Genomic DNA, 25,587 nt, shown 5'->3' on the forward strand with positions numbered 1-25,587 from the left:
CAGCCACACAGGGAGGAGGAGATCTGCAGGTTTCTTGCATTTTTTTTTCTTCTTTTCTTTGTTTTTTTGCTCTTTGGTGCATGAATGGGGAGTGGGGGTGGGCGCAGGGTCTCATGTATCTTAGGCTAAGCTGTCTTGAACCCACTTTGTATTCAGGGAGGATTAGACATTCAAAGTCCTTGTAGGTGAAGGCACACACACATTCTTAAGCACAGCTTAGATGCCCGTGTGAGCCTCTGTGTGCTGGCCAGCTTCTGTTACTACAGCATCTATCTGAGACAGTCATCTTATAAAGATGTTCGTTTTGGATCTGATTTTGGAGGTTCCTGTCCATGGTTTCGTGGTCTGAGGGGGTCACAAATGGCACAACTTGTGTCTGTCTTGTGTGCACAGGCAGGCCTGGTCCATGGTGGTACCCAGTAGTTCAAGGTCATGGTCTCAGATCAAATAGCTTTCGTTGAGTGAAAACATTTTGAAACATTAAGGTGCTCAGCTGTTTGGCCACAGGAGGAGATGGGGTTTTGACACTTACTTTCTGTCAACTCTTTCTCCTGTAACTTGTTGTGAATCTCTTCGGCAGAAAAGTTGGTTATTCATTACTTTTAAAGTAACACATAAAAGCGAACACATAGTGTTCTTGAAAACTATATACAGTTTATAGTGGTGGTGTGGGCTCTTTCTTAGTTCTGCTAAAAGCCTGTTGTTTATTTTTATGCATATGAGTGTTTACTAAATTGTGTCCACATATGTATGTTGTCTATTGAGGCCAGAAGAGAGTATTGGATCTCCTGGAACTGGAGTTACAAACAGTTGCTAGCCACCCAAAGTGGGAGCTAGGAATCATACGCGGTCCTCTCTGTAAGAGCAGCCTGTGCTCTTAACCACTAAGCTACCCCTAGCCCACAAGTTTTAATTTTATAGCTTGTTTTCTCTTATCTTGAGAGCTTTGGTTAATGACAGGTGCCACGTGAAGCTGGTGAGAGGACGTTGTCCCTCAGTCCAGTGACCAAAGGGGTGAGTAGAGCTGTGATTTCATCCTCAAAGCCACACTGGTCTTAAGTGTCTGCAAACTTCTGGGCCTCAGTCCGATTTCCTCCGGTTCTCTGTCCAGGTATTCCATATGTGTGCAGCATTATACGCCTAAAACACTGGGGGAATTTTTGTGTCTTAGCTACCGGTACAGAGCTATGTGGCCATCAGAGACTTGTTTGGGATACAGAGGTAGGAAATTTCACTGGCTATCCTGAGAGAGTGACTTGTTTGGGTAGTGATGGGTGGTCTCTTTCTCCCTCCCCTTGGGCTCCCCGGGGCATTGAGGCCCATCTGGTTATCTGACCTAGAAGCCAGAACCCCACACCCCCACCCACCCAAAGCTGGGGCACCAACTCCAGCTGCAGAGCGTGTCTTCCTCCTCAGGGGAGAGCCATGCAGCCTCAGCATTCATAACTCTGATAGAAGGTCAGGTTTTTCTTATGTGGCATGTCTGTGGATGTTTAGCATTAATAAAAACCTGTAGAAATGTTTTAGAACCTGAGATGTGAAATCGAACACAAAAGGATTTCCTAGGGAGTTTCTTTTTATCTTTTAGACATGTTTCCAGGTATTTGACTTGTAGAAAACTGTGATTCTGGTTTTATAGGGGGAAAAAAAAACCCCACATTTTGCCAATGAAGAGCATTAAAATTCAGGCTTCTGCCCGTGTCAGATTTCATACAAAAGACATTTTACAGTCAGACCTGGGAAACGTGGAAATAGAGATTTATAATGGAAATGCTGATTCAATTTGAGCCAAAGCCAGACATTTCATGAGGGAAAATTAGATTAAACAGTAGATGCTTAGAGAGACTTAAGATTGTGACAGCCTAAAAAAACATATGCTATGCATGCTTCCCAGGCATTCGGGTGCTTTCTGTGACGGGCAGGAGGCAGCTCCTTGATGTTAGAGGCCTTTATTAAATGCCCTTTTATCTGTCTTTGGATCACTGGACCCTAGAACGTATGGTTTGGAGTCTGGCGATTCTTGCACATTACCACAGGATCAAAACCTGATGTGGTGGGTGGAAGTAATTCAGGCCTGTCACGGCGTGTTGCCTTTGTGAGTTTAAAAGGCCATTTTAGATGGTGAGTCTGGGGCTCCTGGTTACCACTGACCATTTAGATGTGAGGGTGGGGAGCTCCAAGAGGAGAGTTAGCAAGGAACATTGTCCAGGGGGAGGGGCTTCCTGCTGTGGTTGACCTAGCCACATTGGGGTTCTGCCCTGACCTGAGTGAGGTCACGGCTGTTCCCAGATGTGCCCTCCCATTCCAGGGCTGCCTGCCTACTTGACTCTGCCTGTAGTCTCCTAAATACACAAACATTTCTGATTTTGACCAAATCTAATTACCAATCATTTTCTTTGGTTGACATTGCTGTTGGTGTCCTAACCATGTCTTGTCCAGGAAGCCACTACCAAATCTGTGGTCATACTTATAGCTTCTGTGAGCAATATTTCTTGTGTGTGTTGGGGTATGCAGGTTAGGGTTAGTGTTTATGGGTGTGTGTGTGTGTGTGTGTGTGTGTGTGTGTGTGTGTGTGTGTGTATGCAGATGCATACATGTGTAGAGGCCAGAGGGCAACATCACACATCTTTCTCAATCACTCTCCACCATAATGTTTAAGACAGGGTTTCTTACTTACCTGGAGTTTTTCCATTCACCTTAGCTGGCTGGCCACTGGGCCCCAGGGATTCTCCTGTCTCCACCCCACCCCACCCCACCCCACCCCCACACGCCCCTGTCACAACAGGTTTGCAGGCATGTGCCACCAAGCATGGCTTTGTGTGAGTGCTGGAGATCCAAGCTCAGAGCCTCAGACTTGCATGGCAAACGCTTTACCAACTGTCTCCCCAGACACCCCTTGTGAGTTTTATAGATTTTTGTGCTTTTATGTTTAATCTGTTTTGAGTGATTTTTATATATGGAGTTAGGTAGGGGTCAGTTTCACTCTTTACATATGCACATCTGGTTTCCTTTGTTGGAACCTTTCCTCCCACTGAATTCTTCGCATCCATGTTGAAAAAGACTTGACAGTGCACCTGAAAACATGCTCCAGGAAAGGGATGTCTTACCCTGAGCCAGCAGAGAATGGATTCATTGTATGTTTGCTACTCAAATGGCTTTAAAAAAAAAAAAAAAAAAAAAAGCACTTAAGTTGTGTGCAGAAGTGGGCGGGGCTAGCTAGCCTTCTCTCAACCTCTCTGCTGAGTGGGAAAAAGCTGCTTTGGATTGGATGGTTTCCTGGCTCACCAAGGACGCTGAACCAGCTGCTTAGTACCCTAGGTCCAGTTTGAATCCTGGATTGATTGTGGTCCTGTGGAGGGAAGGGTGTGAGTCTTCCTGCAGCTCCTAAGGCTCAGTGCACGGGGTTGCATGGAAATGTTTCTCTGTTCCCCTCTTTTCCACGGGCCCAGCTTAAGATCATGTGGAACCAATCTTAAGGTTTAAAGCAACTTCGGAAAGCTTTGCTGTAGGGTTTCAATAAAGTCAAATACGTTGGGCAGGCTGGGGAAGAAGGCCTTCCTGAGTCTTTGGGCAGGGAATATTCAAAATACCCTGGATAAAAACATGAAGTTAGCATGTGTGAACATCGTCAGGAGGCCCAGGTCAGGTGCTGGCAAGGACTAGGCTAGGTACAGCGCCCCGTGCTGACTTCATAAGCAGACTTTGTTCTGAGGGAGTATGACAATGGTCTAACTAGGTTGGTAGCAGCTGAAGCCGAGAGGGAAGGATGTCTTAGAGAAGCCTCGGATGGTGAACTTGGCAGGCTGCGGGTTGGATGTGGACTTTGAGAAGAGCTGGACGAGAACTTAATACGTGGCAGCGCTGGGTAGGGGCTGGAAAGGAGGGAGCAGAAGCATGAGCAGTCACGGTGCAGACTGGAAGCACTGAATGATGCCACTTTGAGTTGTGGGTAAAGACTGAGTCATCAGTATAGAGAGGGTGTGTAGAACCCCCAGGATGCGTTCAGAATTTAGAGAAGGCAGCCTGGGAGAGCCAGAACACCAGCATCTGCAGGAAGCCCCCGGAGGAGGAACCAGCTGGAGATCTAAAGAAGCAAACAGGGAGTCGGTGTCTGACCATATGCTGTGACCCCATGTGCTGTGACGGTGGTCCCTGCTCCATCCTGGCTCCTGGGTCTGCAGCCATGTGGATTGGATAACAGACATAAGCTGATCATGAGCGCCAGCCCAGGGCCATGCACAGTAGTAAGGACGGGAAAGCCGTTTGGGTACTAGGCTGGGGCCCTGCCCACATGGAACTAGCTGACGTTTCACCTGATACACCTGTGGCTCAATTCCCTCGTTTTCCTTTGTCCTCCAAGCCTGTACATCATGGGGATAATCATAAGGGGTTATCTGGGAACTAAATCTTCCAGGGTTTGTCATGAAGTCCTGTACTCTGATGGAAAACACCTTAACTGTACCTTGGGGATCACTTTCCTGAAGGCCACACTGGAAAAATTCCCCCAGGTAGCACATGAATTGCCTAAGGAACTGTGGAGCTAACACCAATGTGAGCTTTCTACGGCAGTAGATGCCATGAGTGACTTACCCCTGAATCATAAAACTCCAGAGTACAGAATCCTGCTTTCTGCATTCTCATGGCTGTAAGTGTCAACGTAACTTTGGTACAGCTCGGTGGTTTTGTTGTTGTTGTTTGGTTTTTTTTTTTCCAAAAAGAATGCCTGAGTGAAACACTAACTTTCCTGCCCAGATTTAACAAAAAAGCAGTCAGGCTATGATTGAATTTGCCTATCAATCGATAATGGTTGCTACTTAATAATACTATATTGGCTACTTTTCTCATTTCTTGGACAAAATACCTGACAAAATCAGTTTAAGGAATTGTTTTAACTCAGTTTGAAGGTACAATCCATCATGGTGGGGAAGGCAGGCAGGCAATGGAGTGTGAGGTGGCTGGTCACATTGTGTCATTAGTCAGGAAGCAGAGAGAAATAAATGCTAGCGCTTAGCTCTTTCTTGTTTTTTCAGTCTGGGCCCCAGCTCATGGGATGCTGCTGCCCACATTCAGGGTGGATCTTTCTTCCTCAGCTAAACCTCTCCAGAAATTCCCTCACAGACAAACCCAGAGGTGCATCTCCTAGGTGATTCCAAATCCAGTCAGGTTGACAGAGAAGATGAGCCAGCATAACAGCCCATTTCTTAGGTCGGTGCACCTCTGTGTGTGCACTAAAGGGCTGTCGGATAGCCATCCGGTCGTGGCTTCCTGTGATACCAGACTGAACATACTTGGTGGTTCGAGTGATGGACCTTCAGAGAAGGCCTCAGCCCAGCTTTTGTCCTCTTGGCCACAGGGAAAGTCAAAGTGGGGGTAACTCTATTTCTCTGTGCCTTCCCAGATACGTTCTGGTTGGATTCTGCTGTAGAGAATAAGCATTTTCCCCACAGTTATGCTTGTATTATCAATGCACTGTATAATTTTAACCACTTTTTTCTGTGAATGGGACTCATAATTTGTGCATTTTTGTGAGTTTCAACCATTTGCTACAGCTGCAGTCCTGATAAGAGGCTCAATTATAAGCACAATATTAGTCTTTAAGACTCACTGATGTCTCATGGGAGACTTGGAAATGCATCTTATTTACAGACAATTGTGCTTAAGCAGTGCGGTTCTGTGGTTCCGTCTTGTCCTTTTCTGTTGAATATACTGGGCACTAGCTTGAGCGCCGATCCTGCTCTCAGGTTCCCAGTCCTTGAGTTTGCCCTTTGGCTGTCTCTATTGCCTTCCCTGGCTCCTCACTGTGCAGGTAGGTCTCCTGTTCGTGCCCTGGGAGGCCACACAGCTTCCTTGATGCCTTTTTCCTAATTCCCATAGAGGACTGGTAACAAATTGTTTATTTTTGATAGGCAGCAAAAGCCACAGAACTTGACACAGTGCAAGAGCAATTGTAGGTAGGGGTGTAGCTGATTGGTAGGTGAAGTGCTCACCGAACATGCACAAAGCCCTGGATTCAATCTCCAGAATAAACTGCATGTATGGAACAAGCCTGTACTTCCAGCATGGAGAGGTAGAGGCAGGAGAACCAGGAGTTCAAAGTCATCTGCATGAAACTAGAAAACAAAGAAATGAACAAACAAACACACAGAGAGAATAATTGCAAAGGATTGGAGGTGGTGATATTAAAAATGAACTTGAGAAGGAGAACTAATAATCTGGGGAGTCCTGTGCCTTCTTCCTTCAGCTGGTTTATGAGTTTATTTGGCCATTGACACAGGGAAACAGCAGTGGTCCTTATGCTACTCCTAGCAGGATGAAGCAGGGTAGAAGGTCAGTGCGACATTTAGTGAAGGTGCACATTCAATGCTGCGTATACCTCACAACACACCTCCTTGATATGTCAATAGGTTTATGTTTCGTGAGGAAATGTGCTGTAAGCTCATCATTTGAGACCTCTGCATTTGCTAACCTATACTATCAAAACAAGTATTTGTTTGTGACAACCGCAAGAGGAGCTAGCACGTGGCAGATGGTTAAGAAGAAGGATGTAGAAGCTTGTGCCACAGGGCTTATGCTACTAACTCTGTCATGAAGCCCGAGTGCCCGGAATATTCCATTTTCCATGACATCTTCATTGGCAGTGGCACTGTTCACAGACAGCATGCATCAGACGTTTCTCCCAGGAAGCCACCTAACAGAAGAGGGCTTTGCACAGCCCAAGGGCTCGGAGACCCATGGCAGATGGGCCGTGGGGACTGTTGATTGCATGCTTCTGCGGGACTCTGCCTTGCCAGGGGGCATTCCTGGGATGTGGAGAGGATGAAGGGTGGCAGTCTTTTGCTATCTAGCCGGTTGGGGCATCTGCAGCTCATTTGGCTGGTACTTCAGTGGGATGGAGCGCCCTCCTCACAGGATGGAATAGCTGTTGGCTGTTAAGTTCATAATCATTGTAAGGGTTTGAGGAAAAGCCTTTTGGCATATACTGTCCTCCCCTGGGTTCCCAGGTGTTTACACTCATCCACCTTTGCATGTGAACATGTATGTGCAAAGTTCTAGTGAACTCTTTTTCTTTTTTAAACTCACTATATAGCTGAAGGTGACCTTGTTTAATAGGTACATGGACATACCACTTGAGTCTTATATTAACGTGTTGCTGCCTAATGCATCCTTTTAGTTATTTGTTGATTTATTTAGTAGTGCTTTTGTTTTGTTTTGTTTGCATTTACCACAAACTAGAAACTGTACTGATCTCTATAAAAGAAATGGCGAGTAAAATTATGTAGCCCTGGGCCCACAGGGCTGCTTCAAGGGAAGATTCACACTGACTGGGAAAGCTGCTGTAAAGTACAGAAGAGGGAGAATGTAGAGGACACTATGGGAACATGGTCCAGGGACACACGACCTGAGAGGAGAGCGGCCTGGCGGTGTGGTCACCTCTGCCCAGCAGCTGCCACTCCAATTAGAGGGAGCAGCTTGGACAACAGCCTAAAGTGTGGGGGTGCTAAAGACTGGAAAGGTACTTGGTATGATGTGATTGAGACACGGCATAGAAAATGAGGCTGAACAGAACACAGAGATGGAAGAGAGCCACACAGGGAGAGACACCATAGAGGGAGGGGGAAGAGAGAGAGAGAGAGAGAGAGAGAGAGAGAGAGAGAGAGAGAGAGAGAGAGCGCTCAAACAATACATGGAGTCTCACTACTCATCCAGTGCTCTACCACTCAGCTATTTGCCCAGCCGAGAAGATTTTTAAATAGAATCAGAGCCTCTAATTTCTGTCGCTTCATAGTTTGTCTTTCTGGCCCATGTCTTGTTCTCTCTGGTCCTGGAGGTAATGCTAATCCATAGCTATCTCAGGTCTCTTGGAGTTAGCCGAACCTCCACATGCTCCATGCGTCTCATAGGCCATGGTGGGTGGGGCCCTTTGTGGTCAGACTGTTGGCTATGCAAGGGTTCTTAGCAGTTTTCCCACTTTGTGTCCGTGTGTTAGGTACACACTGGTCCTTCAGTGTGTGCCAGGACATGAAAAAGGAAGGAAGATGGGAAAGTCACGCCATAACTTTGGATAGTATTCGTCATGTAAATAGGAAGACGAGAGTTTCGGAGAAGCTGTTAGGGTGGCCTTGGCATTTCATTTGTAACAATTTTGTTAGGAATAAGTGTTTCTGTTCTTTTCAATGGCAGTGAATCTTTTCAGATTTTCCATTCCTGGGTCAAGTTTAGAGAATTTGTGTTTTACTAGGACATTATTAGTTTCCTTTGGGTTTCAGTTTTTTTGTCATGTCACTTCAGGTATTCTTTTATGTTTATATTAACATAATAATGCTTTGAATATGTGTCCTTCATGTTTTCCTTCTCATTTTAAAAACCTGTGTGGTATTCTCTCTCTTTTGTTCTTCTGTGGGCTTGAGAAGAAGCATGTTTGTGTTTTTAAGTAGCTTTGACTTGCTTATCCTGTCCACTTGTATTCCATCAATTCTGGGCTCTTCTGGTACATTTTATTGTTTTTGAAAATGGCCAGAGTGATGAATGGTCAGTTCTTGTTTATGACTCCATAAGTTCATTCGGTGAGTTGGAACTGGGTACCAGGGTGGGAGTCTCTACACAGGAGATCTATAAATTAATACTAGGAACCTAAAGACGAGTTTCCTGGTATTACCTGTTGGGGATTCATATTCATGTAGCTCTGTACCAAACATTAACAGGAGAGGTGGGGGATAATATGTGCATGTGTAAGTGCCTGTGTGCCCCAGGAGTGTTCTTGCAGAAGCTAGAGAAGTATAACAGCTTATTTCCTCTAATGCCCTCCCCCTTATTTTTTGAGACCTCTCACTGAACCTGGAGCTTGCCATTTGGGCTGGGCTGGTGGGCCAGTAAGCTCCTGAGATCCACCTGTTTCCATTTGCCAACGCCGGCACTACAGACACTTACAGCCATGCCTGCTTTTACATGGGCTCTCAGAATATCAACCTGGGTCCTCATGCTTCCATAACAAACACTTACCCACTGAGGCGTCTCCCTAGCCCCCAACCATTATACTTCCTAAGTTCGCATTTTTATTGTGTCTGTAAAAAGCAGTCATCTGAAGAACGGATGGGTTCTGCAGAAGCCAGGTCGCTGAAGCAAATGCTTGTCAGCAGAAGAGGGGAGAGACTGTTGGCGTTTTTTACCTCTGTTGTCGCTCTCTTGGTTTTCAGGGACTGGTCTCATAAAAGTCTAAATTGTATAGGAAATAACAGCAATCCACAGCAGTCTACAATCCTTTTAACAGTAGTGATTCTAGGTAGATTGAGAAGAGGCAGTCATTCCTCTGTCTTTCTGAGAACGCAGGTCAGGACATCTGCTTGTGTTTTCTCCCCTCATTTGTCATATCCTAACATCCCTGTTTCTTCAGTTACATAATGACTCTGGGGGAAATAAGCATACCCAGACTGATAGCTTTTTTAGTATTGGGGACAAAGCAAAGCAGCTGCTACCCTAGCCAAATATCTTCACTTCTCAAGGATGCCCATCTATTCATCTTGGCCACCAGGAGCTTTCCAGAAAGTTCTCACACTGTTTAGCTAATTGGGATTTTAATCTTGTCCAACTGAACTGTAGTTAGATATTATGCTTATGGGAAGGACAAGAGCTGTTTCTTTCTGGGGTCCATGAATAAAATAAGTCCCCAGCCTGTCCTGAGCTGGGAAAGTATGCAGTGCTAGCAATATTTTTGTATGGTTAAAGATGAAATAAAGGAGAAAGACAGAAAAGAGTAGATCCAGCCACATTTCAGCCCTGGATGTTTCTGTCTGTTACAGTATTTGGCGTCTGGTGCCTGGAGTAAATCTTGCATCCTGGGAGAGTTTCTCAAAGAGCGATGGTCTTGGTTTTCTGTGAGAATTCCAGTCGGCCTTGTACAACAGGACAGACAGGCACACCTAAGCCACGTGAACAATGCAGCATGCACTCAGGAGTGTGAGAATGTTGATATAGGCCGAGGCAGGGCCGAGAGACAAGCCTGTAGACCTGCATTGGCCTCAACCGTGTCTGTCATAATTGACCGTTTTCTGTCTTTAAATTCAGGTGAAGGAAAGGCTTATGGACAGAAGTCTTCAAGAGTGCTGCTGAAAATCAGAACAGAAGTGGAACAGTGTCATTACACCTAACAGAAAGCACATTCACCATGGCTTTGGAGAAACTGTGCTTTGAGGATGTTGTTTGCTTCTGGTGAAAAAGGAACTCCAGGCAACTACCCTTTCTGTCTGTCTGTGATAGCATTGTGTGATGACCACGGAGGTGGGGTCACACCAGTGTTGCTGATGACTGCTTCTTGCCTCTGTGGACATGAGTGACCCAAGGCCCTCACAGGTAGAGAAGCACAAGCTCGGCAGAGCTGCCTCCAAATTCAAGGACCCTTCCAGAACCATGCAGTCTGATGATTATTTTGCTCGGAAATTTAAAGCCATCAATGGCAGCATAGGACCCGCTCCTTTGAACACCTCCAGTCCAAGTGAAGGCGGTGGTGGTGGACCAGCCAACGGTACCCCAGCAGTGCCCAAGATGGGAGTGAGGGCCAGAGTGTCTGAGTGGCCTCCGAAAAAGGACTGCTCCAAAGACCTGGCCTGCAAGACACTGTGGGAGAGCCGTTCTCAGTCCAGCTATGAGAGTGTCACCTCCATCATCCAGAATGGCCAAAATGACCAGGGTGACAGGCAGCAAGAAGAGCAGCTGGACCTGGACTTTGTGGAGGCAAAGTACACCATTGGAGACATCTTCGTCCATTCTCCCCAGAGGGGACTCCACCCCATACGACAAAGGAGCAACAGCGACGTTACCATTAGTGATATCGATACTGAGGATGTCCTGGACCAACATGCAGTCAACCCCAACACCGGAGCTGCCCTGCACAGGGAATATGGGAGCACTTCATCTATTGACAGGCAGGGTCTGTCTGGAGAGAACGTTTTTGCTATGCTCCGAGGGTACCGAGTGGAGAATTACGATCCTAAGGTGACCAGCTCCTTTGGGTTTCCGGATTTCTTCCCCTGTAACACCGCCATCTCCCCCAGCCTCCATGCTGCAGCCCAGATTTCTAGAGGAGAGTTCGTCCGCATCTCGGGATTGGACTACATGGATGGTGGGCTCTTAATGGGGAGGGACAGAGACAAGCCCTTCAAGCGCAGGTTAAAATCAGAGTCAGTGGAAACATCACTCTTCCGAAAACTTCGGACAGTAAAGAGTGAGCATGAGACCTTCAAGTTCACTTCTGACCTAGAGGAGGGCCACCTGGACCGGGGCATCCGCCCTTGGAGTTGCCAGAGGTGTTTTGCCCATTATGATGTGCAGAGTATCCTCTTCAACATCAATGAAGCCATGGCCACGAGGGCCAGCGTGGGGAAGAGAAAGAACATCACCACAGGGGCCTCGGCTGCATCACAGACCCCAGTTCCCGTCGGCCCAGCTGGAGGCTGCGAGTCCCCACTGGGCAGCAAGGAAGACCTCAACTCCAAAGAGAACCCGGACGCTGACGAGGGCGATGGAAAGAGCAATGACTTGGTCCTCAGCTGCCCTTACTTCCGAAACGAGACTGGTGGGGAGGGCGACAGGCGCATTGCGCTGTCTCGGGCCAACTCAGCCTCTTTCAGCTCTGGGGAGAGCTGTTCCTTTGAGTCATCCCTCAGCTCACACTGTACCAATGCGGGCGTCTCTGTCTTGGAGGTGCCTCGAGAGAACCAACCCATCCACAGGGAGAAGGTCAAACGCTACATCATAGAACACGTTGACCTGGGGGCCTACTACTACCGCAAGTTCTTCTATGGCAAAGGTAGGCACCTGGCTACCTTCAAGGGCTCTGACCTGGTGAGGGGGGGCACATAAACAACAAAACAACATTCACTCACAACCCTGCCCCCCATGTCCCAAGGACAAACCAAGGTTCTAAGGTAGAGTTCTACCAGTGCTTACTCTCGGGAACCAATAGGTAGGTCTATTAGGCTTACTTACAGAGTATATGTGAGGGATTGTGAGCAGGTATATGGGTGGCCTTATAGTAGCCATGTGGAAAAGTCTGATCCAGCGTGGATGATTCCGTGATGGCTACATAGATGGGATCCCTCTTCCCTAGTTCTTGCACTGCCCATGTGCTCTAGCCCTTCTCTGAGACCACGCGCAGGTAGGACAGAATTAACATGCAACTGATTGGGAGGAATGCCTGGGTATTCGGGTAAGGGTCCCATCATCCTCCCTGCTATTCCTTTTACAAGACATCAGCAATCAAAAAGCCTAGCTGTGATGATCTTTTGCAAGCAGGCACCACTGATCTGATGAAGATGGCAGCGGTTTGGCTCAGAGGATAGTCCTACAAAACACACTATGACCAAACTACCCACCACCTAAGGGAATAGCGTCAGAGGAGGAAGGATTTGACAGAATTTCAGAGAGTCCAGTCCCTAGTCAAGTGTCCTTGTGTTCTCAGGGTGGACATGGGAGTATGTTGTGCAGAGAACTTCTTAATTGCACAGTGGACAGGGAGGGAGGGAGAAAGAGACTGAGGATCAGGTGTCACTTTCAGTGACACAACCCCAATGATCTGCTCTTCCAGGTAAGTTCGACCTCCTAAAGTTTCTAGGACCTTCCAAAGTAGCACCACCAGCTACAGACACTTGCTTAACACATAATCTTGTGGGAGACACGTTGAAATCATACCAGGACTATGTCTTCGGGGCCTGCCATGAGCTTCACTGCATGAGAGCAACTTCCTCAGGGTCCCAGGGCCGTGGCCCACTGGACTTGGGTTGTCCTTGGTCAGTAATTGTCCACTGCAGCCTGTTAGGAGCCCCAGCATCTGGTTCTCCTGCTGATTCACAATCCCCACCAAGAGCATGCTTCCTCCTCCTCTGGCATCAGGCTTCTTTTAGATTTTACCCGTCTTACTAAACGTCCTGTGATTATATCTGTCCTGTGTTGTTCCTCTGCATAGCTCCTAACACTGTGTAGACTGCGTAATTCTGAGGGGTTTTCCCGCCATCCTCTGCTCTTACCTGTTGATTCATAGATTGGATAGATCAAAGCCTTTTGACAGAATTTATGAATTAACCAGATGTGCATGGTCCTGAAAATGTGATTGCATGGTTAGAGATAAAATGTTCCTTCTGGTGTTACCACAAAAGTCTTCAATATACTATAAAATAAGTTATTTTCACTTCCGTTGGTTGAACTGTCTTCACCACAGGTTTTGGTTAGCAGTGCGCTCCTTTCCCACATTCTCCTCTCTTCCTGCTTGTCACAGTAAAGCCCAGGAACCTCTGGGTTATGTTCCAGCCTGACTTAACTGCCATCCTCACTGCTGTGCCTGTCCCTGGGCTACTGGTCATTAGACATGTGGAAGACTGGTCTCCAGGAAGAAGTCAGTGGCTTTTGGCTTTCAAAAAGGGACCAGAGAGGAGCAGCCTTCCTCACCAAGACTATTGGCACAGCTGAAAGCAGGCACATGAAGTAAATCTAGATTTGTCACACTCTAAAGTCCAGCATCTGGGCACCTGAGTGCTGGAGAGTTTAGGGCATCAGGCAGGATTCTGTGGTCCTATTGTGCAAATGCTTACAGCTTCCCACTCAAACTGTGTCTCACATCCAGAGTATGTGTGAGAGGAGCCACGTTTACTGCCCCGGACCATTGCCATCACTGGATTTACTAGGGTCTGTCCCGGGAGGTGGTTTCTAGTCTGGTCTGTGCTCATCTGCCACTTGTTTTGAAGACCTCTCTGCAGTGACTTACTTCCTCTGCCCTTTCTGATTGCTGATGGAGGCAGTGGGGATCGTTGGAAGCGACACTGTCAGACTATTTAGGTCAGTACACAAAATAAGTTAATAAGCTCCCAGAAATAATTTGTGTGTACACACCCCGGAATGAACGGTGAGGGATACAGCTGTGCTGCTTGGCAGTGCCAGGGTCTTTGATTCATCCCTGATTAGGGGCTTAGCCGAGGACCTAGGAAGTAGCTGGAAAGCAAAGCAGAATGAGGGAATGTGCCACAGGCCCTGAGGTCCGCTGCTTCCATGGCTGTCCTCTGGGAAGAAGCCTAATAAGCTCCAGGCTGAGGGGGAAGTGGCCTCAAGGGAAAGATTTAGGGCGTCAGTGCAAAGGGGGACTCCTGCTTCCTCAGGGCTTAGCTCTTTGCCTGTGACCCCAGTGTGACTTGAGTTAAAATTGGCAGCAGAGGTGTCTGCATGGAGTCATTAGTGACCAGACTGGCGGCCAAAGTCTGAGGGTTCAGTTGTACAGACTAGCCTAACCCCGTAGCCTTAGTCCCTGGACAAGGCAGAGCAGGGTGCTCCTGCGAGCTCGCCAGCGAGTGGGTGTCACTGGTTAAAAGCAGACCCGCCAGGAGGGGCTCTAAGGCTGGGCTCTGCAAATAGCTGCCTGCCTTTCCCCCTTCTCCCCTTCAGAGCTCTTCTCTACAGCTCTCAGGGACCTGCTGATAAACCTCTAAAGCACCTTTTATTGTCTTCTCTGTTCCTTGTGAAACCCCTGGTACTGTGGGTTGTCTGATGTTTATGCAGGCTTTGTAAGTCCTGGGCCATGGATGTGCAGAGGTGGCTCTTGATGCCAGGGTGTGTCCCATGACAGTCACTAAAGGATGTTTCAGTGACTTTGTGAACCCGTCAACCAGGGAGTGACTGGCCACCATAAGCAGAGCTGGCAGCATGACCTGTCCAAGCAAGTCCTTCTGCATCCTCCTGAGAGTTTGAAAGGAAATGGCCACGACAGTAAGCATGGCCAGCAGCAATAACATCCCTCACTCTCTGGTGATGACCAGGAGGAAAAGATAAGGCCTTTGCTCTGCATTGCCACTGTCCCCTCTCTGGGGCTTCTCCTTGGTAGCACAGGCCACTTGGAAGAGTCCTGCAAACATCCCAGATTCAGCTCTTGACTCTTTGGGGACTCCTGTGCAGCTGCCAGCCATGAGTTCATGCTCTCCCTGTCTCCCTTAGCTTCTTTTCCTGTTGCTGTGATGAAATACTCGGACAGTGCAACTTAAGGGAGAAAGGGTCAAGTTTAGCTCACGGTCGGGGTAGAATCCATCATGGACGGAAAGTCTAGGCAGCAGGAGCTTGAAGCAGCTGGCCACATCACATCCACAGTCAGGAAACAGGGATGAATGCAAGCCAGTATCCAGCTTGTCTTCTCCATTTTATCCAGTCTAGGATTCCCTGTCTGGGGAGTGGTCTCACTCCAGTTAAGATGTATCTTCCTGTATCAGTTAATGTAGTGAAGATGATCCCCACAAGCATGCCCAAAGGCCCGTCTTCCAGGTGATTCTAGATTTTGTGAAGTTAACAGCACTAACCTTGACGCTCTCCTTCCCTCGATCTCTTCTTTCCTGCCTCACTTTTTCCTTCTGTCCTTTCAGTCTCCCTTTTTCTTCCTTCCTCCCTCCCTCCCTCCTTTATAAAATGTCACCTGACAGGACACGTTTGATTTCTTCTTGTCATATCAGTTGTCAGGTGGAGGCAACTTAGAAGGAGGACAGAAGGGTTGGTGGCAGTGGCACTTCCCAAGTGAAGCTGCACCGAGGCGTCCTCACATCCTTCCGGTTCACATCTTCATGACTTCCACCTGCTGCTCCACCCAGCTCTTTGTAGAGGCTCCCTTTCCCCAGTGCTAGCCTTCCTCTGCAGCACTAGAGTGGAGGATGCTGTGCCCAAGTGAGTCAGAGAAGAGAGTTTATTGTGGGCTGGAGCTGGGCTGTTTGTACCAACCACAGTTGCCTGCCTGCCTGCCTACCATGCACAGGACCCTAAGTTCACTGGCCAGTACTGACCAAAGCAACAACAGAAACCAAACCCCTCCACTAGCCCTCTCTGTCACAGCACCATTTTACTATTCTGTGGATGGGGGCTCGGGAACTGCCCCTTTGACATAAGGCTGAAGTGCCTGCCCGTTGTCAATGACTGGGGGGTCCATGCTTGATAACCAAGGATGGGCCAGTGGGCAACACTCATGGGTTCACACCCTACCCAGCTCTGTCTTTAAACTGAGCTGATGATCCAGGGAGTCCTGCAAAGGGCTTAGAGCAGTGCCTGTCACACAGCATGGTCCCTCTTGCATGTCTTACATAAGTGTGTGAGAACTTTCTCTCTTGAAAGAGGCCATTGTCCCCGCCATAGGCAGGCCCAGCACTGAAGGGCAGTGCTTTGTCCTGATGGTTAAGAGATGAGGAGAGAAGCAGAAGGGGCTGGGATGGGGCGAGGAGTGTCTGGTGAAGCCTGCCACCTGGTTCCAGACACACTCCAGTGTCACCAATGCAGGGGCATGGGTTGGGGGAGGGGTGTGTCTTAAGACTCCCCCGAACTCACTACTGAGTGATTCATGACTATGTTTCCTTTGAACTTCATGCCCCCTGCCTTTTCTTCCCATTTTATACAGCCGGTGACTAAAATAATAGGGAGTTGGACACTTAGATTCGCATGGGTGAACAGAGTGACACCTAGCAACAGTACTTTCTAAGACACACGTCCCTCCCTGAGCGGGCATCGTTGATGGACTCCGCGTAGCCTCTCTCCCTGGCCCTCATCACCACAAACAGAGGTCCTATTGAGTCCAGGAGCTCCTAACAGAAGGAACTGCCCAGTTGTACTTGGGACTCTGGCACCAAAGGACATTGCCACACACTTGCTCTCCTGCTGCGGGCAGTGAGGATGCAGGGAGTCAGTTTAAGAACTTGCAAAGGCCTGTTCACACTGGACCTCAGCAGGTCTTGGGTCAGCTGTGGAGAAACAGGAAGGATGCTGCTGCTGTTTCTGTGAGGCTTGCTTGATGGCCAAAGTGGAGAGCTCGGGGACTTGTAAAGCCTCCTTTGGCTTTAAGAATGCCCCCTCCCATCGGAGAATGCACAGAAGCTAGACAGCTGTGCATTCATAGTAGCCTGTTACTTATACTCAGAGATGTCTTCCTCTTCTGGAGAACATGTTACTAAAAGCTACAGTGAACCAAGGCAGCCTGGGATGGCTCCCTCAGTTCCTAGTCTTTCGGGTTGTCCACTGATTTCTTTGGAACTGTACCTTATGACATGCTGTTGTGTGTCATCTGTTGGTGGAACTGTTGTCCATCTCTATGCTTTGCTGGCTCCCCCATGTCACCGGTTTGTTTTTTAGCACATGTATGTATATGTGTGTTTGCATGTACATGGTTGTACATCTGTGTTTGTGCACATGCATTTGGAGGCCTGAGATTGACATCAGGAGTCCTTCTGAACTCTTCACCCTTCTTTTAGAGACAGGGTCTCCCAGTTGAAACCAGCGCTTATGATGTCATTGGCCTGGCCAGCCAGCTTGCTGTAGAGAGACACCCCCTTCCCCCGTCCCCCAATCTCTGCCTCTTCCTACCTATCAGGAATTACATGACATTTTAGTGGGGTTTAGGAATCCAGTCTTCGTGCAGTTTGTATATGATAAGCATTTTATCCACTGAGCCATCTCCCCAGCCCATGGCTTAGTTTTTATCTCTTAGATAAAGTCATCCCCCGAAGCTGTTCCTGGAAGTGCTGTTGTTCCTGCTGTCTGTTTACATTCTAACATGTGCAGCGGATCATTTCCTACAGCAAGTCACCTAACCCCTCCTCTTCAGCCCCACCTGAAACGTGGGCCTCATGGGTTTTGTTTGAAGTCAAGTGTAGTGTTTGGCACATTTCACTATTTCCAGTGCTGCGGGTTTTCCAAGCTCAGTAATGCTTTGATTAAGTTTGGGTCAGAGGCGTGTGGCAGCACCAGTACCTCAGTTTTCCTGCATGGAAACAGGTTCACAGTACAGGAAGCCTTGGCAGGAGCTAGGTTTCTCGAGGCTGGGCATGACTTCACAGTGATCTGCTGAGGCAGGATCTTCACTCACCCATTTGCCCTACATTTATTGTATTTTGTCCATAGCTCCTAGAGCACAGTGTAGACTGGTCTGAAATGCAGGCACACAGTTTCGAAGAGGGGAAGGTGGTGTACAATCTGTCTTAGGAGTTGAGAGAGCCGCCGGCGATAGTCACCCCAATGAGCAGTGTGTAAAAACCAGCTAGTTGTTGTACGGCAGAGGACCGGTGAGCTGCACTGTAGGGGACAGTGATCACAGGCCCCTCTGCATGGGACTGAGGCAGAGGCCGAGGGACAGGGGTTCTGAGCCTGTGGCATCTGTGACCTTGCAGTGTGCTTTACCTGGGCACCACAGCCTGGCAAAGCTGCTCTCATCTGTCTCTTGAGCCTGGGCCTAAGCATGCAGAGTACCTGTCCTTCCTTGCTCGACTATTTGGTGATTTACCAATTAATCTGCCTTCCAGGATACTGCAGTCTAGAAACAGCCTTGAGCTGCGGTCCCAGGACATTCTAGTCCTTTTTCTTCATAGAAGTTAGGAATTTTCCCCTTTCTTGATGGAGTATCCAGGATACACCAAGATGCTGTGATTCTCATTTCTCATACTGCAATCTTATTAACCAATTTTTTTTTATCATGTTCTGTTATATTTGAGTGATGTGTGGATTTTCATTCAACTTATCAACAGCCTCCTCACAGCATCCATCCTGCAGGGAAGGATTTCATTTGATTCACTCTTGAAACAATTTTATGGAAATCATCAGCTCATTGGTTGAAAATAAGGCCAGGCTGGGGGAGGGGGGCAAGGGTCTGAATGCACACAGCTAAGAAGGGCTTGCTCACAAGCCTCTGTTCAGAGTGGCAGGCTTCTCAGGACTAAATTCTCAGGTCTTTCCTGAAAGGGATGCAGGATGTCCTTTGAAAGCCTTGTCTTTGTTTTCTCTGGGGAAGTGGGGGAGGGGGCATAGACTTTGTTCACATCTTCATGGTCTGTGGGCATACTCTATATAAGAGCTGGACAGCATGTTCTCAAATCTAGGGGAAAATGTTAATTTCTTTAGAAACACATGCAGGCATCCTGCAGGCTTCTTGCTGAAACCAAAGGCACTGTGAGGTTCCTAGCAAAGACTGGTGGGGCATAACCCTGTGCAGTCTGCGGGTGCAGGCATGGTGCCTGTGGACCATGGGAACCTCACCTCTGCATGTGCATGCAGAAATGTGAGTGAGCCAGAACCAGAGCCAGAAATGGAAGCAAGATGTGGCTGCAACATAGGTCAGAAAGAGGTATAAGGAGGGACACCCTTCCTTTATTCTCTTGCTCCCTAGTTTGTGTACTTGTCATCTTTAGTGAAGAATAGTTCTTCAGCTTTTCAAAATATGGCTTCTGTTTCAGTGGAGTATTATATGCCATTGTCTTCTTAAAAGGACTGTAGGCACAACTGATCTTCCCAGGCAGTCACCTGGGAACATACCAATGGAAAACTCAGATCAAAAATCTTCAGCCGCCAGTTAGAAAACAGTTAGGAATTTGAGATTTTGAAATATGTATATTTGAAATATATATATGGCATATATATGTCTATATACATACATATACACATATGTACATATGCATATACACATATGGGGGGGCATGTATTCTAAAACACCTTGAATCAGAGGTCGGATCTGAAGAAAGACCCGTGACCACCACAGAGAGCACAGAGTGTTGTCAAGAACAGTAAAGCCTCAAATAGGTGAGGGTAGTTAGCTGCCCCTTGGAAAGTTTGGTACTGATGCAGTGTCTGCTCTAAAGACAGGTTGGTGCAGTGCCTTGGGCCCCTTTTCACTAATGCATCGTCAAGAACAACAAGATACACTGATATAAACAGTTAACTTCCTATTATTGCTTTTAAACTAGCGATTCAAGTCACAAAAGCTGCTCCCCTTCTTCAAACCTGACATGAGTTGGCGACACTGGAGTTAGGTCTGTGACCATTGTCTTGGCTGGTGTCAGCACATACTGTACCCACCGTACAGGCTTTCTCCATTCTGAAACTGACTCACCTTCAGCCCCAAAAGTAGCCTCCTTGCTGCTTCTGGCTCTACCTGGTTCCAGAAGGACAAAATGCCAGTGTTTCATTAGTCTGGTTCCCCAATCAGTATAAAGTGAATGGTTTCTATTTCAGAACCATTTTGAGCAGTGTTGATTGGAGTGGAGCAGACAGTTGCCCCTTTGGCGACATCAGATCTCTCCAGAAGTTCTCAGAGCATAAAACCATGGCTTGCAGAGCCTTTCAGAGTCTGCAGTCTTCCCCAACTCAAAATCCGAGAGTTGGGTAAGATTAGCTGAAACCTAGAAGGTGACATTCACAGGGGATAAGTGTGGTGTTTTGCATAAGGGTGAAAGAAAATCAGCATTTAAGGATACAGCCCTTTGAGAACTGACCTACCTGTGGTTCTTAAAGAAATGAATGAACATTTCCTTGGGGTTCACATTGAGGAATGAATGAACAGTTCCTGAAGGTTCACATCTACTTCCTGCTCTGCATGAATACTGTGATATAGCTGTTAGTGATAGACACGCTCTTAACCTGCATTAATGGGCATGTGGGCAATTGTTCTGTACAGCCCAACTGCCTCTACCGTGCTGCGGTAAGATGAGCTGTTTCTGCAGACACATGAGTCAGTGTAGAAACTGCAGTGGGGCATGGTGACCCCTCGTTGTTCTGTGGTCTAGATCGAGTAGTCCACGGGGCAAGGAGTGTCCCATCACTGGAAGGGTTCTAACCAGGAGATTCACATTGTGAGTGGGGATTGCTTCCTTGAATGTTCCCCTGTGTCCCCACTGCTAAATGTCGCCTGGCATGTGGCTGTTATGCAGATGAGTGAAGGCTGGTGACTGTGTGCCCTGTGGTACCCTGTCCCTGGTAGATGGCATACCCCAGTGTCCATTGCTGCCATGGTGTTGTGTGACTTGGGTCTCTTTCAAGGACCAGGGATTTATGGGAAAGAAAAGGTGAACTGACAGCTTGGTGGAGGGAGTTACTGGATTTGTAGGACCAGTGACCTTCACAGCCCAGTAATCATCATGAGTTTCCTGTTACTAAATTTCTCCTTCGACACTAGAGACAGTTTAATGACAGGGTGACCTTTGGCACTCCACTGATGGCTAAGATTACTCTGACCAGTCAGAGTGGTTCATTGGGTAACCTCAGGAGTCTCATTCAGTCGGAGAAGGTCGCCTTCCATATGGAAGGGAGCAGTGCAGCCTTCAGTGATGACTCTTGAGGAATCATGGCCCTCCACAGTGCCGAGGATGGTCACCCATCCTGCTGATGGTGCTGTCTACAGAATGGTAGCTTTGGGGTAGAGACACTCATGACACTGACAGTGAAAAGCAGAATTAGAAACAGAGAGGCAGCAAGTGAGGTGAAACAAGATATATAAGAAGCCAGAAGATTCCACCTGTGCATGGGGATCATGGTGTAGGCTCGTGGCACTTCCCTGGGGACTTGTGACATGAACCAATGCTGCTGCATCACTTGCTCTCTCCCCTGACTCTGCTCTTTTGAATCCCAGAGCACCAGAACTACTTTGGAATAGATGAAAACCTTGGCCCCGTGGCAGTCAGCATCCGGAGGGAGAAGGTGGAAGATCCCAAGGAGAAAGAAGGGTCCCAGTTCAACTACAGGGTGGCCTTCAGGACAAGTGAGGTAAGAGGCTGCTGTGGGAAGTCCGTCCTCATTGCCACTTTAGCTAATGCTTCAGGACTCTGAAAGGCCGTTATGTGATTTTTATCCTACGTGAATACTTGGGAGCCTCTCCTGGGTCTTAGGTGGCCATAGTCTTACCACCATGGGAACTGAGTGTGGTCACAGGGACACCTGGCACGTACACAGTGTTCTGTGTGCACTCATAAAGCCCGTGACCTGCACTAGCCATTCTGCCACAGACCTCAGGGAAGGTGACTAGTGTGACAGACATCACAACAGCTGGTTTCATCAATTATTTACATTTAATTACTATCTTAACTTTAGTCTGCACAGGTCTGTCTTCAAAGCTGTCACTCAAGGAAAGGGCTTAGCCCATGTGAACATAGTCAGCATTGAGCCCAGGTCACCAGGACACCTACAATACCAGTTGAGACATACTGGGTCGCCATGCTTACATAAGCAAAGGAAACCAGAGAAGCCTCTTTTTTCTGTCTGACCTTAAGTGGTCAGCCAGCACCTTCTGGAAGGTCCACCAAATGGGCCCCACTCTGATTATGTGGGCCAAAGGACCCAGACCTGCAGTGCAGGGGAATCCAATTCCTCAGGATAGTTGATGTGCTGCTTAGCTGCACAGTGTGTGCAGTGATCTCGATATTTACTCACTATAGGCCAGCCGGGCACAACAAGATGCTCTGCCATGGTGTGGGCTGGATAGACATGTGGCCATATTGGTTTTGCGTGCCTGTCAGACACCAGCCCTACTGCATGGTAAAGATGGAAGGTTCTGAGGTTGAGACAGGAGAACAGATGTGAGCTACACAGTCTGCATCAGAATTTGGAAATGAGTTTAAAACCAAATGCAGAAGATGAGGCCATAGTGCAGTGACTTTTCCCCATCATGACAGCTTGGAATGGTGACCCAGGTGTCTTACTTACTCTTCTATTGCTGTGAAGTCACCATAGCCAAAGCAACATAAAGGAAAACATTTATTGGGGCTCATGGTTACTAGGGGTTAGAATTCCTAGAATCATGGTTACTAGGGACCGTGGCAGCAAACAAGCAGGCATGGCGCTTTAACAGTAGCTAAGAACGCATGTTCTTGATCCACAAGCAAGAGGCAGAGAGCTAACAGAATGGCATGGACTTTTGAAACCTCAAAGCCTGCCCCCAGTGATGCTCCTGTTCCAACACAGTCACACCTCCTAATCCTTCCCAAACAGTTCCACCAGCCAGAGACCAGGCATTCACATACATGTGCCTATGGGGACCATTCTCATTGAGAACACCACACTAGACTTCCAAGGTATAGAGCAAAGCATGAAGCTGGTCCAGCAATCCCATCTTAGCCACCCACATGCAGCCCCAGGAGTAGAAGGGAATGAAGAGAGAAATGCAGAGACAGGAGAAGGAGGGTGTCCTGTGGACATGTCCTGTGGTCCCTCCTCAGTAGCCTGTCTGGGGTTTCAGAGCTTCAGGGTTAATTACTTGTTGTTTCCTTCATTCTTCGGGTCTCATCTGTTTGTCTCATCTTTTTTCCCCTCCTGGTGTCTCCCCATCCCCGTGTAAAGTTGTTGATAGAGGAATGCTGGTTTTTATGTCTCAGATGGAGTCTCTTGCTTTCGTTTGCTAAACTGTTAGGTCAGGTACTAACTGGAGTCTCTTGCCCTAGCTCACAACTCTGAGGGGAGCGATCCTAGAAGATGCTGTTCCCTCCACAGCCCGCCATGGCACCGCCCGGGGCCTGCCCCTCAAGGAAGTCCTGGAGTTTGTTATCCCGGAGCTGAGCATCCAGTGCCTGCGCCAGGCAGCCAATTCCCCCAAGGTGCCGGAGCAGCTGCTCAAGCTGGATGAACAAGGGGTGCGTAGAGTGTGTGGCCAGAAAGCTCGTGCCAACCTGGGATGTACACTTGAAAATGGGACACACACACATACACACACTCTGCATGCTTGCCTCTCTCTCAAGGTAAGGTCTTATTGTGGTCTTGAACTCAATCCTCCTGCCTCATTCTCCCAGGTAGCCAGAATTATAGACAGGACCTCTATACCAGGTTCTCATGTTCTCTCTTTTAAGACCAGTTATTGCAAATGTCTCCAAGTAAAGTGTATGGCCTCTAAGACCACTCTAGAAAATTCAACAGAGGGTCCATTTTTCTCAACCTATGGTTCTGCTTTGTGGGAGCAGAGTGGTGAGACCACATGACAATGGTGGCCTGCTGTGTCCTTACAGAGTGAGGCAGGTGACCGTGAAATCGTAAAGCAGGCAGGTCCAGAAGCTATGCCCGGCTTCTTCAGACTTTGGGGAACACCGTCTTAGAACTGAACATCAGTGAACCAACTGTGGAGGCAGAACTCAGGTTGTCTCGCTTGCTCTGTCTTCTGGCTTTGCGATGTTGACGTGGCCGTCTTTGTGATGATGTTTGGAGCTGAGTGCCAGCTGACCTTTCAGCTCCAACAACTCCTCCTGTGTTCTGGATATCGAGGACTGTTGAGAAAAGAGGCTACTTACTTTACCCCTGAAAGAGATGCAGTTTGCCATCCCCTGCCCGTGCTGCCCTCCTACTCCAGACCCCGCTGTTCTGTTGATTTTTCTGAAAGCACATCTGCCAGGGAGGGCCCCAGCACACAAAAGGAGTCCAATATTTAAATAGTAATTAACCTTGCTGTGGCTCCTCTTTCTTGGATTCTGTAGCTCTTCTGTCCCCTGTGATTGGCTCCTGGCCATCTCACTTCCCTTCAGGACATAGTCAGGTGAGGAGAGTCCAGCTTGTTCATTTTGTTGTTGAATTTTGGTAAGATGTTCCAAGCAAGGAGACAGAACACTGTGGTAATCTGAAAAGAAGTTACGACGCGGGGCCTCGGGGGTTCTGACACATTGTCTGTGTAAATTCACCTCTCAACTTCTAGAATGCCACTTTTTCCTTTTTTTAGAAGTGTGTGTGTGTGTGTGTGTGTGTGTGTGTGCGCGCGCGTGTGCGTGTGTGCGTGTGCGCCAGTACATGTGAAAGCCAGAGAAGAGTATCAGATATCCTGGAGCTGAAATTATAAGCAGTTGTGAGTCACCTCACGGGGATGCTGGGAGTTCAGATTCTCTGGAAGAACAACAGGTGCTCACAACCAACGAGCCATCTTTCCAGCCCCCTTTTCCTTTTTGTTTTTTAAAAATTTATTTATTTTTATGTGTGACTATTTCCCTGTGTGGATATATGCATACCAGAACAGGGTATCAGATTCCCTAAAACTGGAGTTAGAGGTGATTCTGAGCCATCATGTGGGTATTGGATCCTCTGTAAGAGTAGCAAGTGTGCTTAACTACTGAGCTATCTCTGCTACATACATTACCTTTTTTCCTTCCTAAAGAGACATTCTGGTTTATACATTAGGAAATTCATACGTTGACCTTTAACAAGAGTTACCCAGCTGGGTGATAGCTCCCAGGGACACAACACATTATAGCATATTTGACAAAGTCTGTTCTAAAGGCCAGCTGCCCCTCCCCTATAGGGCACATGCCCAGACACACCAGGTGGACATCAGATTTGCTCCACATAGGCATCAGATCCATACCACCAACTGAGCTGTGTGATGGAGCCTGGGAGCTGAGTTGCTGTACACGCAGCATGATTATCAAGGAAATTCATAGGCTTTCTCTTTTGCTACCGTCATTTGTGTTTAAAACTTCTTGTTGATAATGACAAAGTGTCTTAGTTACTGTTCTGTTGCTGTGAAGAGACACCGTGACCAAGGTAACTTGTATAAAAGAAAGCATGTAATTGTGGGCTTGCTTACAGTTATTCCATTATCATCATGGCGGGAAGCATGGTGGTGTGCAAGCAGACATGGTGCTGGAGAAGTTGCCGAGAGTCCTAACATCCTGATCCATGAGCAGAGAAAGAGAGATGCTGGCCCAGTGTGGGCTTTTGAAACCTCAAAGCCCACCCCAGTGACACACTTCCTCCAACAAGGCCACACCTCCTAATCTTTCTAATCCTTCTCAAGTAGTGTCACTCCCTGACCACTAAGTATTCAAATATATGAACCTATGGGGCCATTCCTATTCA

The 25,587-nt window shown here is 47.8% G+C and overlaps 1 protein-coding gene across 5 annotated transcripts in view; it reads left to right on the forward strand.

Moving 5' to 3' along the window:
- The window catches only part of Sipa1l2 (signal induced proliferation associated 1 like 2), a 169,932-nt gene that overhangs the window by 74,093 nt on the left and 70,252 nt on the right, over positions 1–25,587 (forward strand). For all 5 annotated transcript variants that reach the window (XM_052727791.1, XM_052727790.1, XM_052727792.1 and 2 more), the window contains exons 3-5: positions 10,063–11,803; positions 21,395–21,528; positions 23,199–23,387. In XM_052727791.1, the coding sequence (XP_052583751.1) occupies positions 10,324–11,803; positions 21,395–21,528; positions 23,199–23,387 (1,803 nt within the window). In that variant the 5' untranslated portion in view covers positions 10,063–10,323. The remainder of the gene's footprint in view (positions 1–10,062; positions 11,804–21,394; positions 21,529–23,198; positions 23,388–25,587) is intronic.

This window comes from Peromyscus californicus, unplaced genomic scaffold (genome assembly GCF_007827085.1).
Source record: "Peromyscus californicus insignis strain IS unplaced genomic scaffold, ASM782708v3 Scaffold_8__1_contigs__length_139910024, whole genome shotgun sequence".
NCBI lineage: Eukaryota > Metazoa > Chordata > Mammalia > Rodentia > Cricetidae > Peromyscus > Peromyscus californicus.